Raw genomic sequence first — 16757 nt, 5'->3', positions numbered from 1 at the left:
GGCCTTTATCTTCACAAGCTTTCAGGCCCTGGTGCAGAGAAGCATCCCCATAGTGTCTCCTTTTCACGTCCTGACACTAACGTGTACACTCCAGTGTGCTCCTTTCCACACTGTTAAGCTTTGACATTGGCATTAGCCATACAGAGAATGCACAGAAACATCCCACGCAGTTCACAGCAGGTAATAGCTGAGCTCATTCTCAAAGAAAGGTTGGACAGGACAGTAAGGAAACAAATCATTTATTCACAGTAATCTATTTATCATTTTGATCTCCTTGACATAAAAATCGATATTCACTCCATCAAAATATGGAAAAGGTATTTAACCCAGAAAAACACATCTGTTTGAAGAGCAACATTATTTTGTTCACAGACACTTGGTGGTTCTATTAGCATGTGCATGGCTTCTGTGTCCACAGTCTGTCTAAAAAAGCCAGGTTCCAGGAAACTGTGGAAGTAGTTCATGGCCTCAATCCTCCAGCAGAATGTCCACCTCCTCCATGGGAACCCTCAGTCGGAGCTCCTTCTCCGTCATTAGGTCCAGGAACTCCTGCACATGATCAGGGAAGAGCTGCGCCGCGTCCATGTATAAACCCTGGGAGGAGAGGCGTGCACGCACAAACACGTCACAAACATAAATTCATCAGTTCTGACCAAACGCACCACGGAGCTAGTTACCACGGTGTGGCTTGTTTTGTCACTGCGCTCACCTTCGCCCACGGGATGTCCTGGAGAGCCTTGTAGAAGATCCCTCTTCCAGTCTCCACCTTCCCTTCTGACACCTACAATACACAACAAATCACCAGATGTCGGCTTAGGCCATACTTCCAAGTCTCCTTCGCTTGGCCTTTGGAATCGGAGGAAGCCTGGGGTTCTGATAACTGTAACCTCCAGGACTGAAGTGCAGGCGCTCAGACCGTTTGGAATGTGGATGTGAATGACTCAATTCTCTGAGAGGCCGATGACTGTGAGGCTCTTGACAACGAGGTCAGGGGTGTTGTATAGTGGGGGAGGTTGGAGTCGATGGGCCCTGGATTTCTTTGTTTTCATGAACACTGACAGCTGAATCATTTTTAATAACACAAATGTCATCTGAAGAACATGTTAATCAGGCTGCCCTTACCAATACAATTTGATCAAAATAGCTGATCTGAGTGATCAGAACTGGATTGCCTGCGTTTCCTCAAAATTACAGAGCCAGAATTGGGCTGCCAGTGTTCTCAGTGTTTAATGTAGGAAGGCATATTGGGGTTTACAAAATGCCTATTCATTTATTAGCCTAGCTTATCATTTGTGTTGGCCTAATGATTCCTCATATAATGTCTCAGAAGACAACCAGTCATGAGGTTTGAATCTGAATGTCACTCACATGAGACACACGCAGGTTTCACCAGCAAAGTGATGCATTTCATTTCATTACCAAAGGTACAGAAGGGCCCAATTTAATCCCTGGTTCTTAATCAAGATGGAAAATAGGAGCAAGCCTGCCTGCAATGGTTGAGTTAAATAAGAGTTCCTGTGACAGACAGCTAGACAGAAAAGGTAATGACAACTGGAACTGTGTCTTACCAGGAAGTTCATGTACATCCTCCAGAGCAAAGGACAGTGGACCCCGTGCTCTGTTGCTATGGCGTTCTCAAACAGACAACGGATACGGTTGCTCAGGCCATTCTCCGGCAGGGTTGACAGGGTGTCGCCATAGGAACCAGCCCTGCCAAGAACAGTAAGGCATCATTCGGCAAGTTAACCAAGTGAACTTCGATCAGATCCAGAGCTACTAAAGACGTTTACAATGACCCAATTATCGCTGCTGATTAACCTTCCGTTTGTGTGCTTCTCACCTCTGAACAGAGTCCACCAACTGTTTCCTCCGCTGCTCTGCGCTGATGGCGAACAAGCGCGGCACCACACTGGCGCTAACCTTGGTCACGCTGTGGAAGAAGCGGCGAGCCCTTCCAGCACTGTGGTAGCGGTTCTCCACCTGTACGTACAGCCGCCACAGAGGGGCGCTAGAGGGGAAGCGGACCAGCGCCGAGGTCAGCGCCAGCCTGAGGTGGCCGAGCGGGTAGACGCTAGCGTCGGTGTGGTGGCGCAGCAAAGCCGCCCGCTGGACAGCCAGGGCCTCGCACTCTAAGGCGGTGCTCCGGGTCCAATCGAGCTCGCCGACAACCTGCTCCTGGGCTGCCGTGTTGGGCTGCTGCTCCAGCCTCTCCCTTGCCAGATTGTAGACCGCGTCGGTAGCGTCGATCCCCACAGTCAGGTACTGGAAGAGGGCATAACAACCTACCAGACCTTTGACCCGCCTGGGTTTCTTGGCGTGTCCCAACCCAGAGGCCCCCTCCACTAGCCCAGGCAGGTAGCTCTCCACAGCCTGCTCATAGGTCTTCCGGGCCTTCAGAACAGCCACTGGAGCCAACTGTCCAGAGAAGGGGGCGTACGAACTCCCCTCCGCTAACTTGGCGAGGACATAGACCGCGGGCGAAGATGTGACTGTCGCCACGTTCACCCCAAGCCCACATCCGCCCGACCCAACCCTCCAGGCCTCCTCCACCTCCAGCTGGGCGTAGAGCAGGCAGAGGTCACACAGGGCTGGGTCCGCCAGCCCCCCTGACACACCCAGGCCCAAGGCTGTGTCAAACACCTTGCGGGCCTCCTCCAGATTCCCCAGCAGCCATTCCAGGTGGGCGTACTCCCTCCACAGGCTGAGGCGGCCGCGGTTCTCTGGCTCTTTAAGCAGACGTTTAGCCAGGCGTTTGCTCCTCTTCCCCTGGGCTTTTAAGCGTTTCTTGTTCCTGCCGCGTGCACACCTCAGCACCTTCATGTTACATACAGAGAAGGAGACACAAAACATACATTTGTGTTAAATGGGAGAATCCGAGTAGCAAAGCGAAACGGACATGAAAATCTGCTGGGGGAAAAAAGGACTGGAAAATATATACAGACATTAACATCTGTGTTTCCTCTATTTCCTCATGCAAATCCTCCTGGACTGTTGCACAGAAGAAATGCTAGCTAGCGCTAATAATGCACAAGATTCAACTTCACAAGGACTACACCCATTTAGTTTCCACTTTATAAAAGATCCAGATTATCAATGCGACCAGCTGATATTCTGTGCTAGTTGTATACTTTTTTCCCAGTATTTATTGAAGTTAATTATTATCCTAGTTATAGGTTGTATTATCCCAATTATAGGGTGTATTATCCCAGTTATAGGTTCTTCAGCAATGGTTGAGTGTCTGCGTCCAATAAGGGCACAAAACCTGTAGCCTAGATTTGTGTCAAGACCCTTTTTTAAAAACAGCTTTTTAGAGTGTCAAGGAATGTAGGCCTGCATTGCACAACACTAACAGTAAATCGCTCTGCATAAAAGCCTCTGCGAAATTACTTAACTATAAACGTCAAATATAGGCCACTGTAGGCCTTATTATAGATGCCTTTGCTATGTGAAAATGTTATAAGGGTCAAGCTTAACAGTCATTTTGCAATAAACGAGTGCCCAATGTGGCACAGAATATTCAACATGTTCAACTTACAACACCCAAATGTGATGAGTGGCTATTAGAAACAATGGGAACATTGATTGGAATTATTTTGAAACTGGACAAAGCCTCTTAAATCAAAGGAATCTAACATGGCTATGCTCGTAGCTGGAGTTTACCTTGAGCTTCTCATACTGGATCCAATGCAGTGAAAGGATGGCTCTCTCCTGAGCAGGCAGCAAAGGCAGAATCATCTGGAACATGTTGTCTAGAAACTCCTCCCCTTGCTTACACAGTCCTGCCCCCTTCCTGGTGCCCTGAAGAGAGGTCATGTGACCTACAGGGCTGACCCCAGGGACAAGAAGGTCGTATGAAGTCAAAGGGGCATCTTGGTCGTGAACTTCTTCCAGCAGAGTCAGGTCATCCAGAAGCACACTCCAGGAGGGGGCGCTGTAACAGGATGGGTCAGCAGGAAGACCCAGGAAGTGCAGGAAGGACAGAAGAAGACAGAGCTGGAGGTCTGGGCGGACCAGCCGGATCATAGACGGACCAATGTCATCAAACAGGACCTATAAGATGCGTGCACACACATGCACACAGACACACGCTAGTAATTATGTTTCTATAAGTAAATGTGCAATATCATTGTTCATCTCTAAGAACCTGCCAGTCTAAAGGACTGTATTGTGACCTCAAGACTTTGATTCATGGGGACTAAAAATAAGGTGTAAAATCCCTGTCTTCCATCTCCATGGAGAAAGGAAATAACTGCTCATCACGATTACAACAATTAAGAAATTCAAAACTAGTTGAACAGTGGTAAACCTGCCTGGTAGAGGACACAAGGCCAGCTTACCTCCATGCACAGTGAGAGATTTTGTGAAGCAAAGAATATTTTGGAAGTGCTGCCATAACAAAAAAAATTTACTAAAGAATTTACTAAATGACATTGGCATTTGGATTGGAACTGAGTGTTATAGTCATGTGAATTGAAAAACCAGCTCTTTGGCCACACCCACTTACTTGGTCTAGCTTTTGGGCCCTTCTGAACGTCAACAGCATTATGAACTCTACCAAGTACCAACATATTTAAGTCAAAGACCTGGTTGCCGTAAACCTGGCCGTGACTGGATGTTCCAGTAAGATAATAAACCCAAGCATCAAAATGGATAATTGACTACAAAACCGTGGTTTAAATGTAACTACAAAGTGCAGATTGAATGACCTCAAGGCTCTGGAAACCTTCTAAACCGAGGAGCGATTAAAAATCCAATCTCATAAATCAATAACAGGAGCCTCACTGCCATTATTCTTGTAAGAAGAGGGGCAGAAAACAGGGATGGCAATAATATTGACACTTAGTTTGAGAAATGTGTAATCTTAGTTGATTCCTTTGAATCATTAATAACGAATAATACATTTTGTATGTTGAAAAATGACATGACATGTCATTAATTACCTGTGTTGTATAAATAAACAAATTTTTTGCTCATCTTTATCCAGTGTGCCAATCATTTTGCAGTTGACTGTGTATTCCAGTTTTGGCACATCTATCACCAATGATCACAGCCAATACCTGTCGATCTGGGTCCTCACAGTCCTCCACTGATTGGCCCTTGGTCTTGTCCGGCCTCCACGGCAACCAATGGACAGCCTCACGTGAAGTCTCCACATCCAACCAGATCTTCCACTTGGGCCAGGTCATATCCTTTACCTCAGATTCCTCCTGATCTTCGTCATCTTCGTCATCTGTCACACAGAGGTTCTTGTTGTAACATTGGACCACTAGTACATGTTATCAAATGTTTTATTTGTTGTCATATGAAACATTGACTGTTGACTGATAGGTTACATTTGAATCGGTCGAATAGGGCTGGGTCCCCAGGACCAGGATTCAAAAACACTGGTTTAGGGTGTACCCGATGTACTCGTGTCTTGTGAATTGGGGAATGATGCATATCAGTGAATCGGTACGCTACTTTGCTGTTGCTAGCACAATTATAATGTTACTACACTGGAATATGAACTTCATGCAAAGTGTTAGCACAGGTAATAGTACAGGCTAATGAAATTAGGGACCTGGTTCATTGGGTTGTAGCCAACCCCCTCTCTCCTGCTGGGTCATCCAGGCTCTCCATCCCCTGGCCCCTCTCTCCCCGACCCGGGGCTCCCCACTGTCCCAGAATGTCTCAAAGAACTCCACCTGGAGGAACACAAAGGTCGACAGTATGGTCAAATACTAAATGACACAGACCAATTATCAATCAGAAAGTACCAGTACACACTGTGTGGAGGACAGGGGTTGTCAGGTTTTTAACCCTTCATGGGTTGATAGGCAGTGGTCTCTGAGCTGAGGTCAGGCATTTTCCTGACAGGAAGAAAAGGGCCGTACTTCACGACAGGACATTAACTGGAGTAAATTAATTTCTTGCGATGAACGCCATAACTGCAAATTGGACCTTCCACAAATCATATAATAGCACATTGACATTTCAATCCAGTCTAGTATTTTAAAACACAGAAAGTCGAAAAACAATATTGTATGATCACATTGGCTTTATCTGGGGAAATATCTGCTGGGAAATAGTTGGGAAGCTCCCAGTTTAAGTGGATGAAATACAAAATGTTAGAAAGTTAGCGCAGGGAAGAAGGAAGAAGCAGTTACTCGGAAACCATGGTGGCGACCCAGCTGCGATGTAAGAAAAGGTTTTGTGTGACATGAAGATAAAACCTTTTGACCAAAAACGTAAGGAGCTACATTGCACAAGGCCAAAGCAGCACTGGAGTGGTTAAAGAACAAAAGGGGGAATGTTCTACAGTGGCCCAGTCAACGTCCTGATACCAATCCCATTTAGAATCTGGAGCAGTATTCATAAAACCAATGTTAATCCAGCTTAACCGAGGTGAGCTAGGTAGCAAATGTTTGAAAAATCATGATCGTTTTCTAACTTAAACACTGCCACTGGGTGTACTAAACACCTTAGTTAGATTAGAACCGTACAATATAACGTCCTCATCGAAGAACACCTGCTAGGATTTATTTTCCCCCAGCCCTGTCAGCGCAAAATTTTACAATCGCAAATGTGTAAAGAGGACTGAGTCCACACATTATTGAAATGTTCTTTAAATTGAAACGTGGCCCCGATGAACTCCCATTAATCTGAAGAGGCCCTTAGAGTTAATGCATTGGAGGATCTCTACTCCCCTGATCAATTAAAACCCTTAATGAATGCTAATGTTATGTTTACCATACAGACACACACAGACACAGACACACAGACACACAGACACACACAGCAACATGTCCTTCGCTCATTAGAGGCATTATACATGCGTGATCACATCTCCACGTCTAAGGCCACTGGAGCTGGAGCTGGGCGGGGGAGTGAGCTGTGAGCTACTGCAGTAATAGCAATGGACAGACACGTACAGATACGCGCACACACACACACACACACACACACACACACACGCACACACACTTTCAGGAGGATGGCACTAACTGAAAATAGACAGCCTGTAGGGTTGCTGTATAAGACAGGCAGCCGGGCTCATGACTCAGCACGTACCGAATACCAGCTCAGATATGAAACGTTCCCTTCTAGTCCGTGAATGTGAAACCTCTCAAAATGATGTATACTCTGCTCCTCTAACAAGTTATCAGGATGAACTCCCAGAGCAATGGGGGACCTCTTTCGCACTGCAGTTGATGAGGGGAATATTCGTTATTCTGCCCTTCACTCAACAGGAATGGATTTGGCTGAGCAAGGCAACGCTCTGCTGGATAGAAATTAGGATGCGCCACTGCTGGGGGAAAAAGCCTCTATTAAAACCTGGTCATGCATTTTAAATGCCTTGTTAGCAAAGTTTCCATGTAGACCATAAAGTAAAGTGACAAGGCCCGGTCCGTAGCCGGAAGGCACTCTCTGGAGAGTCCCCAGCACTTTAATGCCAGTGACGGAAACGGCCAGAGCTTTAAAATAGTGCTTGGTAAACACACTGGCCATGAAAACACAACCTGCAAGGTAATACAGACCTAAAAACATCACCAGTCTATTCTGGAGAGCAACAGGGTGTTCTGTGCCGAGGTGCCGGCTGGGGGGAGGGGCATCTGCGTACCTGTTGTCTTGTGGGCAGGTCCTTGACAGTGTCTGGCTTGAAAAAGGTGAAGTCCAGCATGCCCTGGAACAGACACACAGCTTTCTCCGAGTGGCCAGCCTGCCTGAGGAAATGACACTGCTGCAGGAAGATGCCTGAAGAAATTGAGTGCCGGAAATGGAGTGTGTGTGTGTTTGGGGAGGGTGGGTGAGAGCAATAGAGAGAGGGAGAGAGCAACAAAACAACACCATCAGTCAGGCTGTTCATTGACACACACACCTGCTCAGTTCCACACAACAGAGCTAATCTTTACTGAATGAAAAACTGGCAAATGAATAAAAGCTACCCATTCCATAGGTCACATGACACAGTAGCTTTGCAAAATGCCTTTTCTTGCTCCTTACACGTGTCTGTTTCATTCATTCGATCATTATAATGTCCCATCAGCCATCTCCTGTGTATGTTTCCTACACACTGATGCTTGTCAATGCACAGCCTGGTCCCAGATGTTTCCTAACACCAACAGCTTGACACTCATCTTCTATAAGGTAACAGTCAAGAAAAAAAACCCAGAGGAATGAAAGGAGACAGATCAGTGCGTGTGCCAGTTCTAGGATGTGCACTGATCAGTCAGAAGCGCAACTGCAGACATCTTGGAATATGCACTATTAGACCACAAGAGGGAGTGTGTGACCATCATTTCTATTGGAGAAATACTCAAATCAAAAGGCGAATGTCCAAAGCCAACTAGAGATCACCAAAGGTTCCACAACCGATGAAACAGCTGGGTTGTAGGTGACTTATGAACCTAGCTAAATAGTTCCAGTATGTTCCGTGGAATGCTTTATGATTTAAGTTTATGAAAGTGAGGTCTCGCTGGGTAACACTGAATCCATATATTATGTTACTATAGTATATACTTGCATACCTAGTCATTATTGGATGTAGGGCAAAATAATCAGTGGGCAAAATAATCTGGGGCTTTTATTTTCATTCAATTAAAGCCTACACATTAACACAGTCCTCCACAGAAACAGGAGTTTATTGCTGGAGTTCATTCCATCTTGATTATTGGTTTGTGGGCGAAAGCCCTGACAGGAACTAAATAATGGTCTAATTGGGCTAATGTAGATGCAGCTGTCAGACAGCCAGACCAGATCCAGCGGTCATATCAAGGCTTAGCGGAATGGACCCTGGCTGCTTCTCCTCCCCCTCTCTCTCCTGTCAGAGTGGTGCAGCGAAGTGGCAACCAAACTTGAATAACGCATTCACACACACATATCAAGCCTAATACGAAAACCAAATTCCCCCCTGAGGGAAATTTTAAAGCCGATGCTTTCGAGGAGCAGTACATAAATTCGGTGGGTAGCAAGAACCCCGGCTACGACGCCGTTAAAACAGGCGAGGCGTGAACACAGAATAAAGGCTGGGTCAGATCCCGCTGGTTCCGACGCTCCTCCGTGTGGCAGGACACTACAAAGGCACACCCACCCGGCTTCATGTTGTAAATGCCTTCTGCGCTGACTTCAAGTCAAGTCACGACTGACCACGCTCGACAGGAAAACCTTTGCATCATGACACTGACCCGACGCAAGCAGGGACCAGCTGGCTGGTGTCTTCACGGACATCTTCGAGCTCTCCCTGGTAATACCAACTAGCTCCAGACAGACCGTGTGAGGCCCTGTGCCCGACAGCCCAAAGGCAAAACGGCTAAAGTGAGTGTTGTCCAGAGTGACACTCATTTCAGTAGCCAGCAACATGCCAGCCACCACCCCACTGAAGGTTTGCCCCAGAAGCTGAGACAGATCTGGCCTGACTGGTCCCTGGATGGGAGACGAAATGCCCCTGGAATTGGCATTGGGGTGTCAGTAGGGGGCTCTGTTGAAAAGTTTTCCTTACACTCTGTGGTCACCAAAGAGCCAATGGCACTGATTGTAAGAGTTAGGGCTGTTTGTTACTTCAGAGGCCACATTCGTAGCCCGCCCTCATACCAAAATGGTATCACCCCCAGCTTCCAGTTGGGTCATTCATCCCCTTCAACACCCTCATCCTGGACCCGCTCCAATTCGAATACCGTCCCACAGGCGACCATTTCTACCACACTCCACACTGCCTCTCTCCGCTGCTAGACAGCGGTGCTTATGTGAGAATGCTTTAGACGACCGCACAACCGTGGTCTTTGTTTGCAAGGCACAGAAGGGTAGGGCGAACAGCGGTGCTCCTCGCCAAGGACAAGCTCCCTGCCATCCAAGAACGCCAAGCGTTGTCAGAGGAAGGTTCTCCCGCTGCCCACGCCAGGCTGTTCGCTGTACCACCGCATGGTGGGCATGGCCTCAGGTCTGTAACTGACAGGACCCTGCACAGCCTCTATCCCCAAGCCATAAGACTATGAAGCAAGCCTCACACTCTCACACACACTCACACACACTCTCACACACTCTCACACACACTCTCACACACTCTCACACACACTCTCACACACACTCTCACACACACTCTCACACACACTCTCACACACACTCTCACACACATAACTGACATAAACCTGGTACTCCCAGGAAATAAACACCTGTCATTGTGACCAATGTTGCATGTTATTGGCATTATTATCAATGTGGATGAATAATCCAAGTGTACATGATTGGTCTCCCAAACCCCCCCACCTCCATCTCCATCTCCTCTGGTCATGAGGTGAAGATGTTAGGGAACGTTGCTGATAGAGACGGTCTGTGCAGACATATAGTTGTGGGTTATGCATTCTGCTGCTTTAGAAAACGTTTCCCTACTGAACTGTGCTATAGCTCTGCCACGCCCCAAAACATCTGGTGGTGACATGATACATGCATCAGCACCACAAAGGCGCTCATTAGCCGGCTAACTCAATTAAGTTCAATTAAGAGATTACAACCTCACGAAGATCCATGGCAAACGCTAATTATAGGAGTTGAAAGGAAACGTACACAGACACACACACAGACACACACACAGACACAGACACACACATTAGGCGAGCACAGCAGCAGAATTCAATAGCGCTCAGTCACTCTCTCCCCGTCATCTAAAGCATCTTTCCGCGGAACGACGACTCATCAACTCCTCTTTTGCGACTGCATTGCAAACACCAGGTCAGTTCAGCGGCCGGACAGGACACAGTGACAAGAGGAAACACGAACCCTAACGAACGGCCGCCTTGCACCCAAACAAAACATGCTTGTAGGTACGTTCTCATAACCACGGGGGACGGACAGTGAGTGAGCTAGTGCACGTTTCAGTAACCCCGCCTGTTATACACTTTCCCAAAGGGGGAACATCCCGTATAAACGGTCGCTGCCAACATCAACTGAAAACATATGAGCAGTGTATGCGTGTTACGCCGTTACCTAGCATGTGTTCTTCAGTGCCCGGCAACGCATCGTGAGACACCATGCTCCCGTCCTGCACCGCCGCCAGCGTGCTCAGACACTTGCCGTACACGCCGTTGACCTTAGACACCGAGAAGGTGCTGAAGTGGCTCTGCACGAACAGCAGGTACTTCTTCCACAGGGGGGCACTGTTGGGGTGCACGAACACCAGCTTCTTCCACTCTTTCAGCAGGACGGCGGGCTCCCACAGCTCTCTGCACAGTCGCAGTCGCTCCAGCTTCAGCTCCACGCAGCCGGGGTTACTGTCCACCGCTCGATCCAAAATGGCCACCTTCTTCTCCAGCGTGGCCCGCACCGAGCTCTTCCGCCGCTCCGTCTCATTCTCGGGGGGGTCGCCGAACGCCCCGGGGCCACTCGCCACCTCGTCCTGTAACACCGATCGGTAAATTACTTCAGAGAGTTAACCGTAGCGACGTCTAGGCCAAGCCCGGCTGTTTTCCTGATCCAGGGCAGCGGACGAGGAAAAGCCCTCGGCTGGCGCTAGCGACATGTTGCGCGGTGTTGTGCGTTCAGGGAACCGTGGGACGTTGGCCATCGTACCTGGAAGCGGACGAAGCGGAGCCACGCATGCGTGTCCTCCGGGTTTTCCCTCAGCCTCCTGTTGAAGTCCTCCACGCGTTCAGCCAGCAGGGCGGCCGAGGGGTCCCTGGGAGCGGGAGGCGGTTCCTCCGCCCGGCCATGCTCGGCCTTCCCCTTCCCCTGAAGCCACAGGGAGGTGGCCGAGTCATACACCCCCAGGGGGTTAACCCAGGAGGACTGCCCCTTGGCCATGCCCTCTACCTCGACTTCCAGGCAGGGGGGCACCGGGATGAAGGGCGAGGTGATGGCGCCGCCTTCCGGAGGGGGACTGGGGAGCACAGGTTGGCCGTCTGACCGCAGGTGCTGGCGGACGCTGGGAGAAAAGTAGCGGACAGGTCTGTTTCGCCTGTCCGACTTCTTCTTCTCTGGGCCCGACTCAGCCCAGCTCACAGCCTGGGACCGCGGGTTCAAGCCCAGGGAGGAACTGCCTTTCCTCTTGTACCTTTAAAGACACCCCAATCATTAGTCACACAGAGAGTCAGTGGGCGGAGACATCGTCATGGGACGGGAGTTAGGATGCTGTTCCGTAAGGGAGCATCCGGAAATTAAACGATACGAAAAGGGGAGAATAATAGCGGTCTTCCAATAGAGAACACCCAGTCCGTCAGGAGAAAAGCACATTTATATTTTAGTCACTTAGTGGACACTCTTTAACCGAGCAACGTGAAGGAGCAATTAAGGGTCAAGGGCTTTGCTCAAAGTCTTCCAATCCAGCAACCTGACCCAAAGCTATCTGCCAAACCTGTTCACTGAGAACCTGTCCTATCAACGCTTATATTCATTACATTCCTTTTTGCTTGCTGTGAGCGTGTGAGGGTGTGTTGATTTGAGTGTGTGTGTGTATTAGCAGATATTGATCACCGGTCTCTTAAGTTACAGATGTCACTTCAACTTGTCATTAAACTGGATAATCAACTGGACCTGTGCCAGGACCTCAAATGGTTGCCCTTGTGTGGTTTAATGGAGAAGTTCAGTGCACTGTTCTATACGAATACAGACGCACTTAGGATGCTGAGAAAGACATGGACACTGAGATGCAAACCGACATAAAAGACGTTGGGCAACAATGTCCACCCCAGCCGGAACACGCGTCCCGCCCCTGTCATGATGAAACTCACTCAGTACGTACGGCGCTCAGAGCTCATGTCTACCAAGCACCCAGACAGGAAGGAAGCTCTGTCTTCCGCACTCGGACTGCGTCTGTGGGGTGCAGCCAGGCAGAGGGCCCAAGTAGAAAAAACGCCTGTGAGAGATGGATTGCTGCTGAACTGCAGTCCCAAAACTCTCTATGCAGCTTTAGTTATTAGGGAACTAGGCGTGACAGGTTAGACACTGGTGGGGATGGACAAAATCCATGTATGCCGCAATGAAGGGAGTGGTGTGGTGAAGGGGAAGGTGGTGTAGCAAAGGGGAGGGTGGTGTAGAGGAGGGGAAGGTGGTGTAGAGGAGGGGAGGGTGGTGTAGAGGAGGGGAGGGTGGTGTAGAGGAGGGGAGGGTGGTGTAGAGGAGGGGAAGGTGGTGTAGAGGAGGGGAAGGTGGTGTAGAGGAGGGGAGGGTGGTGTAGAGGAGGGGAGGGTGGTGTAGAGGAGGGGAGGGTGGTGTAGAGGAGGGGAGGGTGGTGTAGAGGAGGGGAAGGTGGTGTAGAGGAGGGGAGGGTGGTTAATTAGGGTGTGAGGTTACCCACCTGGCGATGTCTCCTCTGTAGAGAGATTTGTACTCCCAATTGGCCCGGTCCGCTCTCCTGTCCACACAGAAAGGTCGATCTGTGGGGGTCTGGAGGTCATCCAACCACACAAATGACCCCTCGTCCTGACCCTTTACCTCCTCACTACAGAGAGAAACAACAACCCTGTCAGGTTTATTGCCAAGTATACACTTATATAAAGACCTGGGTGACATGCAGCCAGTCAGCGTTTTTGCAATTGGATTAAAAGACAATATAGGGCAAGTGTTGGTACGTAACATAACCATGAAGCCAGTCATAAGAGACGGTGCGGGACAGTTCAGTTAAAATGTTATACAACACTGAGTCATTTACAGTGCAGTCAAACATTGCTTGCGTTTCCCCTCTCTTCGCTCTGCTTACAAACCTGCCCCTGCACTTCCACTTAACGTTTTGTCTTCAGCCTACTCAAAATTGTACCAACACAATGTACCCTGTCTGTCTCACATATCTAAACAGCAAAAAATAAATAAAATAAAAAAACGGGGCTATTTGAACATTACAGAAATAAATATACAGAGTATGTTCTGTACACAAATTTAGGACACAGGAAATAACCTTCTGCGTGGGTCGTAACTAAGCATATTCCAGGATGAGCATGTAGTCTACACATCGCACGGGAGGAAGACAACATGCGTTTCAACCACACATTCAGCTGAATTTGTGATGATGTAATTTTTGTGGTTTTACAGTATGTCCAGCATATGTTTATTTTGCTTGGCCCTGTTGAACTGTCTCCCTGGCCAAAATAAGACTTTTTTCACCTACATTTATACAGGTAGGCTTATATGTAAAGACTAAATCTAAAGCACATTAAACTACTATTTAGATTGTTTGTCTGCATAATGTTTTTGTTGCAGTAAACTAGTGTTCTAAGTTAAATTACACTGGATTGCACAGGTTAACGTATGTAGTGTACTAAACTACAATAGATAAAGATTGGGTTCAAAGGACTATGAAGGCGCCCGGGGAAAATCTACATAGAGATACCCATATATGGGCAGACATTTGTTCTGTTAATAAAGCATCTTAGGGTAGGAGTGCTGGTCCAGCATCAGTTCCTAGGCCATCCGACTGATCCTAGAGCAGCACTCCTGGGGTGATTTATACATTTTAATATTAAAGGGACATAGGACCTACCTGGGAGAAGTGCTCTGTGCTTTTTTCAGGAGATCACTGGGGTAGATAGTATCTGAATCTGAGCCACTGTTTGCTGGGGAGGGTTCTCCACTCTTCTTGTGCTTCTTCCTTTTCTTCTTCTTCTTCTCCTTCTCCTTTTTCTTTTTCTTAGATGAGATGTGATTCTTATCCTCCCTCTCTTTTGTAACAAGTCTACTCAGAAATAAATACAAACTGCTCATTTTTGGGGTTAAACAACCACAAACACTGCTGTCACTGTTCACTGAGTATGAGCGTTATGATTGTTATAACTGTGTTATTACAACAAGGCCGTTCAACAACATTCAAAGACACACAATAAAACCTCCAGCAATTCTCAAAGAAAAATGCCTTGTACATTCTCACAGAAAAATGCTCTGTTGTATCATAAACATAAAATACTATTTAGTAAGTGACAGGGAAATAACTGAATCATTATTAAAACCCTTGTGATAACAACACCTTGTTTGTGCCGGTTCTGCTTCGTTGGCTTTCTCAGTGGCTCGCTGGTGGATAGAAAGGGCATCGTCGGTGCGGAAACTTTGATTGCTCAGCCATTCTAAATCTGAGGAGAGAGGGACACAAGAGGAATGTCTAATCAATCGCAATTAGTTATCTGGCTTTTAAGCGCAATAATAAATCAGGAATGACAAATGATTTAATTAATGTTTATGGAATTTTATATGGGTGAATATTGTTCTATTTAACTATTAATGAACAGACTTGTTAAACACCAAAAACAGAGAAATGTGGATACCAACAGTTATGGGTTATTTAATTAAAGTAGCATGTTACAGAAACTATCAAGAAAAGCAGAATTGCACCTAGGGACATTGCGCTTGTCTTGATAGTTTCTCTAGATTGTTAAGTCTCTATGTTCATAGATTAGCATTAAGATGGCAATTTTAATTTGTTCTGTTAAAATGGCAGAAACGTTGCCGTTTCCTTACACTTGCTACTCATGTTCTCCCTTACAATAATTACAAGGGGCAGAGGTTAGTTAACCTGTTTGTACATCTACTAAACATAATTCACAATTCGTGTTCTTACCTTTAGGTGAATTCTCATCTTTAGTATTTGATAAAGCTGCAAAAGCTGGAAAAAGAGCCATGTTGCCAATGTTTTCGTGTGGATGTAAACAGTCGCGTGAATATGACGTCACATTCAACGCGTCAGTTACTTGCTGGAGACAGCTTGAATTTTAAGGAAGTTTGTCTACTGTCTAAGGTCATCTTCCATACTGATTTTTTCATTACTTAAATATGCTTCTTATTGCATGACCATACAAAACTAATTCGATAACCTCTGCGTGAACATGGACAAACCGTTAACACGTTTTTGTCGATCCAATGCTGCAGGGTTAGAGATTATTGCCAAATAGGTATCACCATTGACGTTTATTATTAAACATTTTGTTTCGATATAGTAAACATTGATTTAAATTCAGTACTCGAATTTACAACATTTTGTTGAAAATAGAAGACAATTTATTCAATGGAAATGTCATATCCCTTATCCTGTCATTTTAAATTTCGCGACTACAAAATAGTTCCGTGTAGATTTGTAGTGACCAATCGCGAATCAGCCCACTCCTCAAATCGAGCCACTGTCAGATGAAGAGGTAGTCTACACTTTTGAGAAACTACAGACTAAAAACACGTTTTGTCGAAAGTAAATAATACAATATTGACAAAATGCTTTGTGGTCAAATATAGACTGTCCTGCTACATCGTTTTCCTGAAACAATCCGTAACATAATCGCCATTGCTTGACGCATTGCAGATCCAACGTAGCCAATCTTGGGAGCTCGTACAGTGAGCAGAATATTGCAGGTCCACTGCAACCAATGAGCAGCGGTGTCTCAAAAAGAACCGCAATTTCTCCAGCTTCAACAAAGAGACTGGCCAGTAAATTTTAAAGTATTCTTCCGCAGATATAAAGCAGTGCGTTGCATAAAGTAGAGCGCGCCTGAAACCTGTCAGTTCATTGGCACGAGGTGCGGAGAGTATTTTACAGTCCGCAAACAAGACGTGTTGAAATAGGCAACAGCTGTACTTTGTTGGCCGCATAAAACCATTGTCCCAACTGTCAATATTTGTTTTTTTTGTTTTACAAATCATAGTAATTATTTGCATAACCTTATGAAAATACAAATGCATTAACTGAATTATGCTTTTCCCGTAGTATTCTCCTTATAATTTCATTCGAATAAAATACCCATTTAAGATACCATAAAAAGTGCTTGAAACTATTTTATTCTGAGATTTCAATAATAACTATATCTTTACATTTTTTT

The 16757-nt window shown here is 46.6% G+C and overlaps 1 protein-coding gene across 1 annotated transcript; it reads right to left on the bottom strand.

Annotated features, from left to right (window-relative positions):
- Positions 1 to 222: 222 nt before the first annotated feature.
- nrde2 (NRDE-2, necessary for RNA interference, domain containing) lies at positions 223 to 16485 on the bottom strand. Its single transcript, XM_010878662.4, has 14 exons — positions 15512 to 16485; positions 14924 to 15026; positions 14444 to 14635; positions 13265 to 13408; positions 11542 to 12022; positions 10960 to 11368; positions 7601 to 7734; positions 5561 to 5684; positions 5058 to 5230; positions 3661 to 4050; positions 1841 to 2814; positions 1569 to 1710; positions 710 to 781; positions 223 to 594 (listed from the first exon to the last, which is right to left on the bottom strand). Exons 1-14 carry the CDS (start codon positions 15570 to 15572, stop codon positions 469 to 471), a joined length of 3525 nt encoding a protein of 1174 aa, XP_010876964.1. The 5' UTR covers positions 15573 to 16485; the 3' UTR covers positions 223 to 468.
- Positions 16486 to 16757: the final 272 nt, after the last annotated feature.

Source organism: Esox lucius, chromosome 15 (genome assembly GCF_011004845.1).
Source record: "Esox lucius isolate fEsoLuc1 chromosome 15, fEsoLuc1.pri, whole genome shotgun sequence".
NCBI lineage: Eukaryota > Metazoa > Chordata > Actinopteri > Esociformes > Esocidae > Esox > Esox lucius.
Note: the sequence above shows the minus strand (reverse complement) of the source record. Positions and strands in the feature narration are given on the sequence as shown.

Coding starts and splice junctions, on each gene's coding strand:
- nrde2 (XM_010878662.4), bottom strand. CDS start 15,572: ATGGCTCTTTTTCCAGCTTTTGCAGCTTTATCAAATACTAAAGATGAG. Junction 15,027..15,511: donor AGATGAGAATTCACCTAAAG/GTAAGAACACGA, acceptor CTCTCTCCTCAG/ATTTAGAATGGCTGAGCAAT. Junction 2,815..3,660: donor TCCAGTATGAGAAGCTCAAG/GTAAACTCCAGC, acceptor TGTAACATGAAG/GTGCTGAGGTGTGCACGCGG.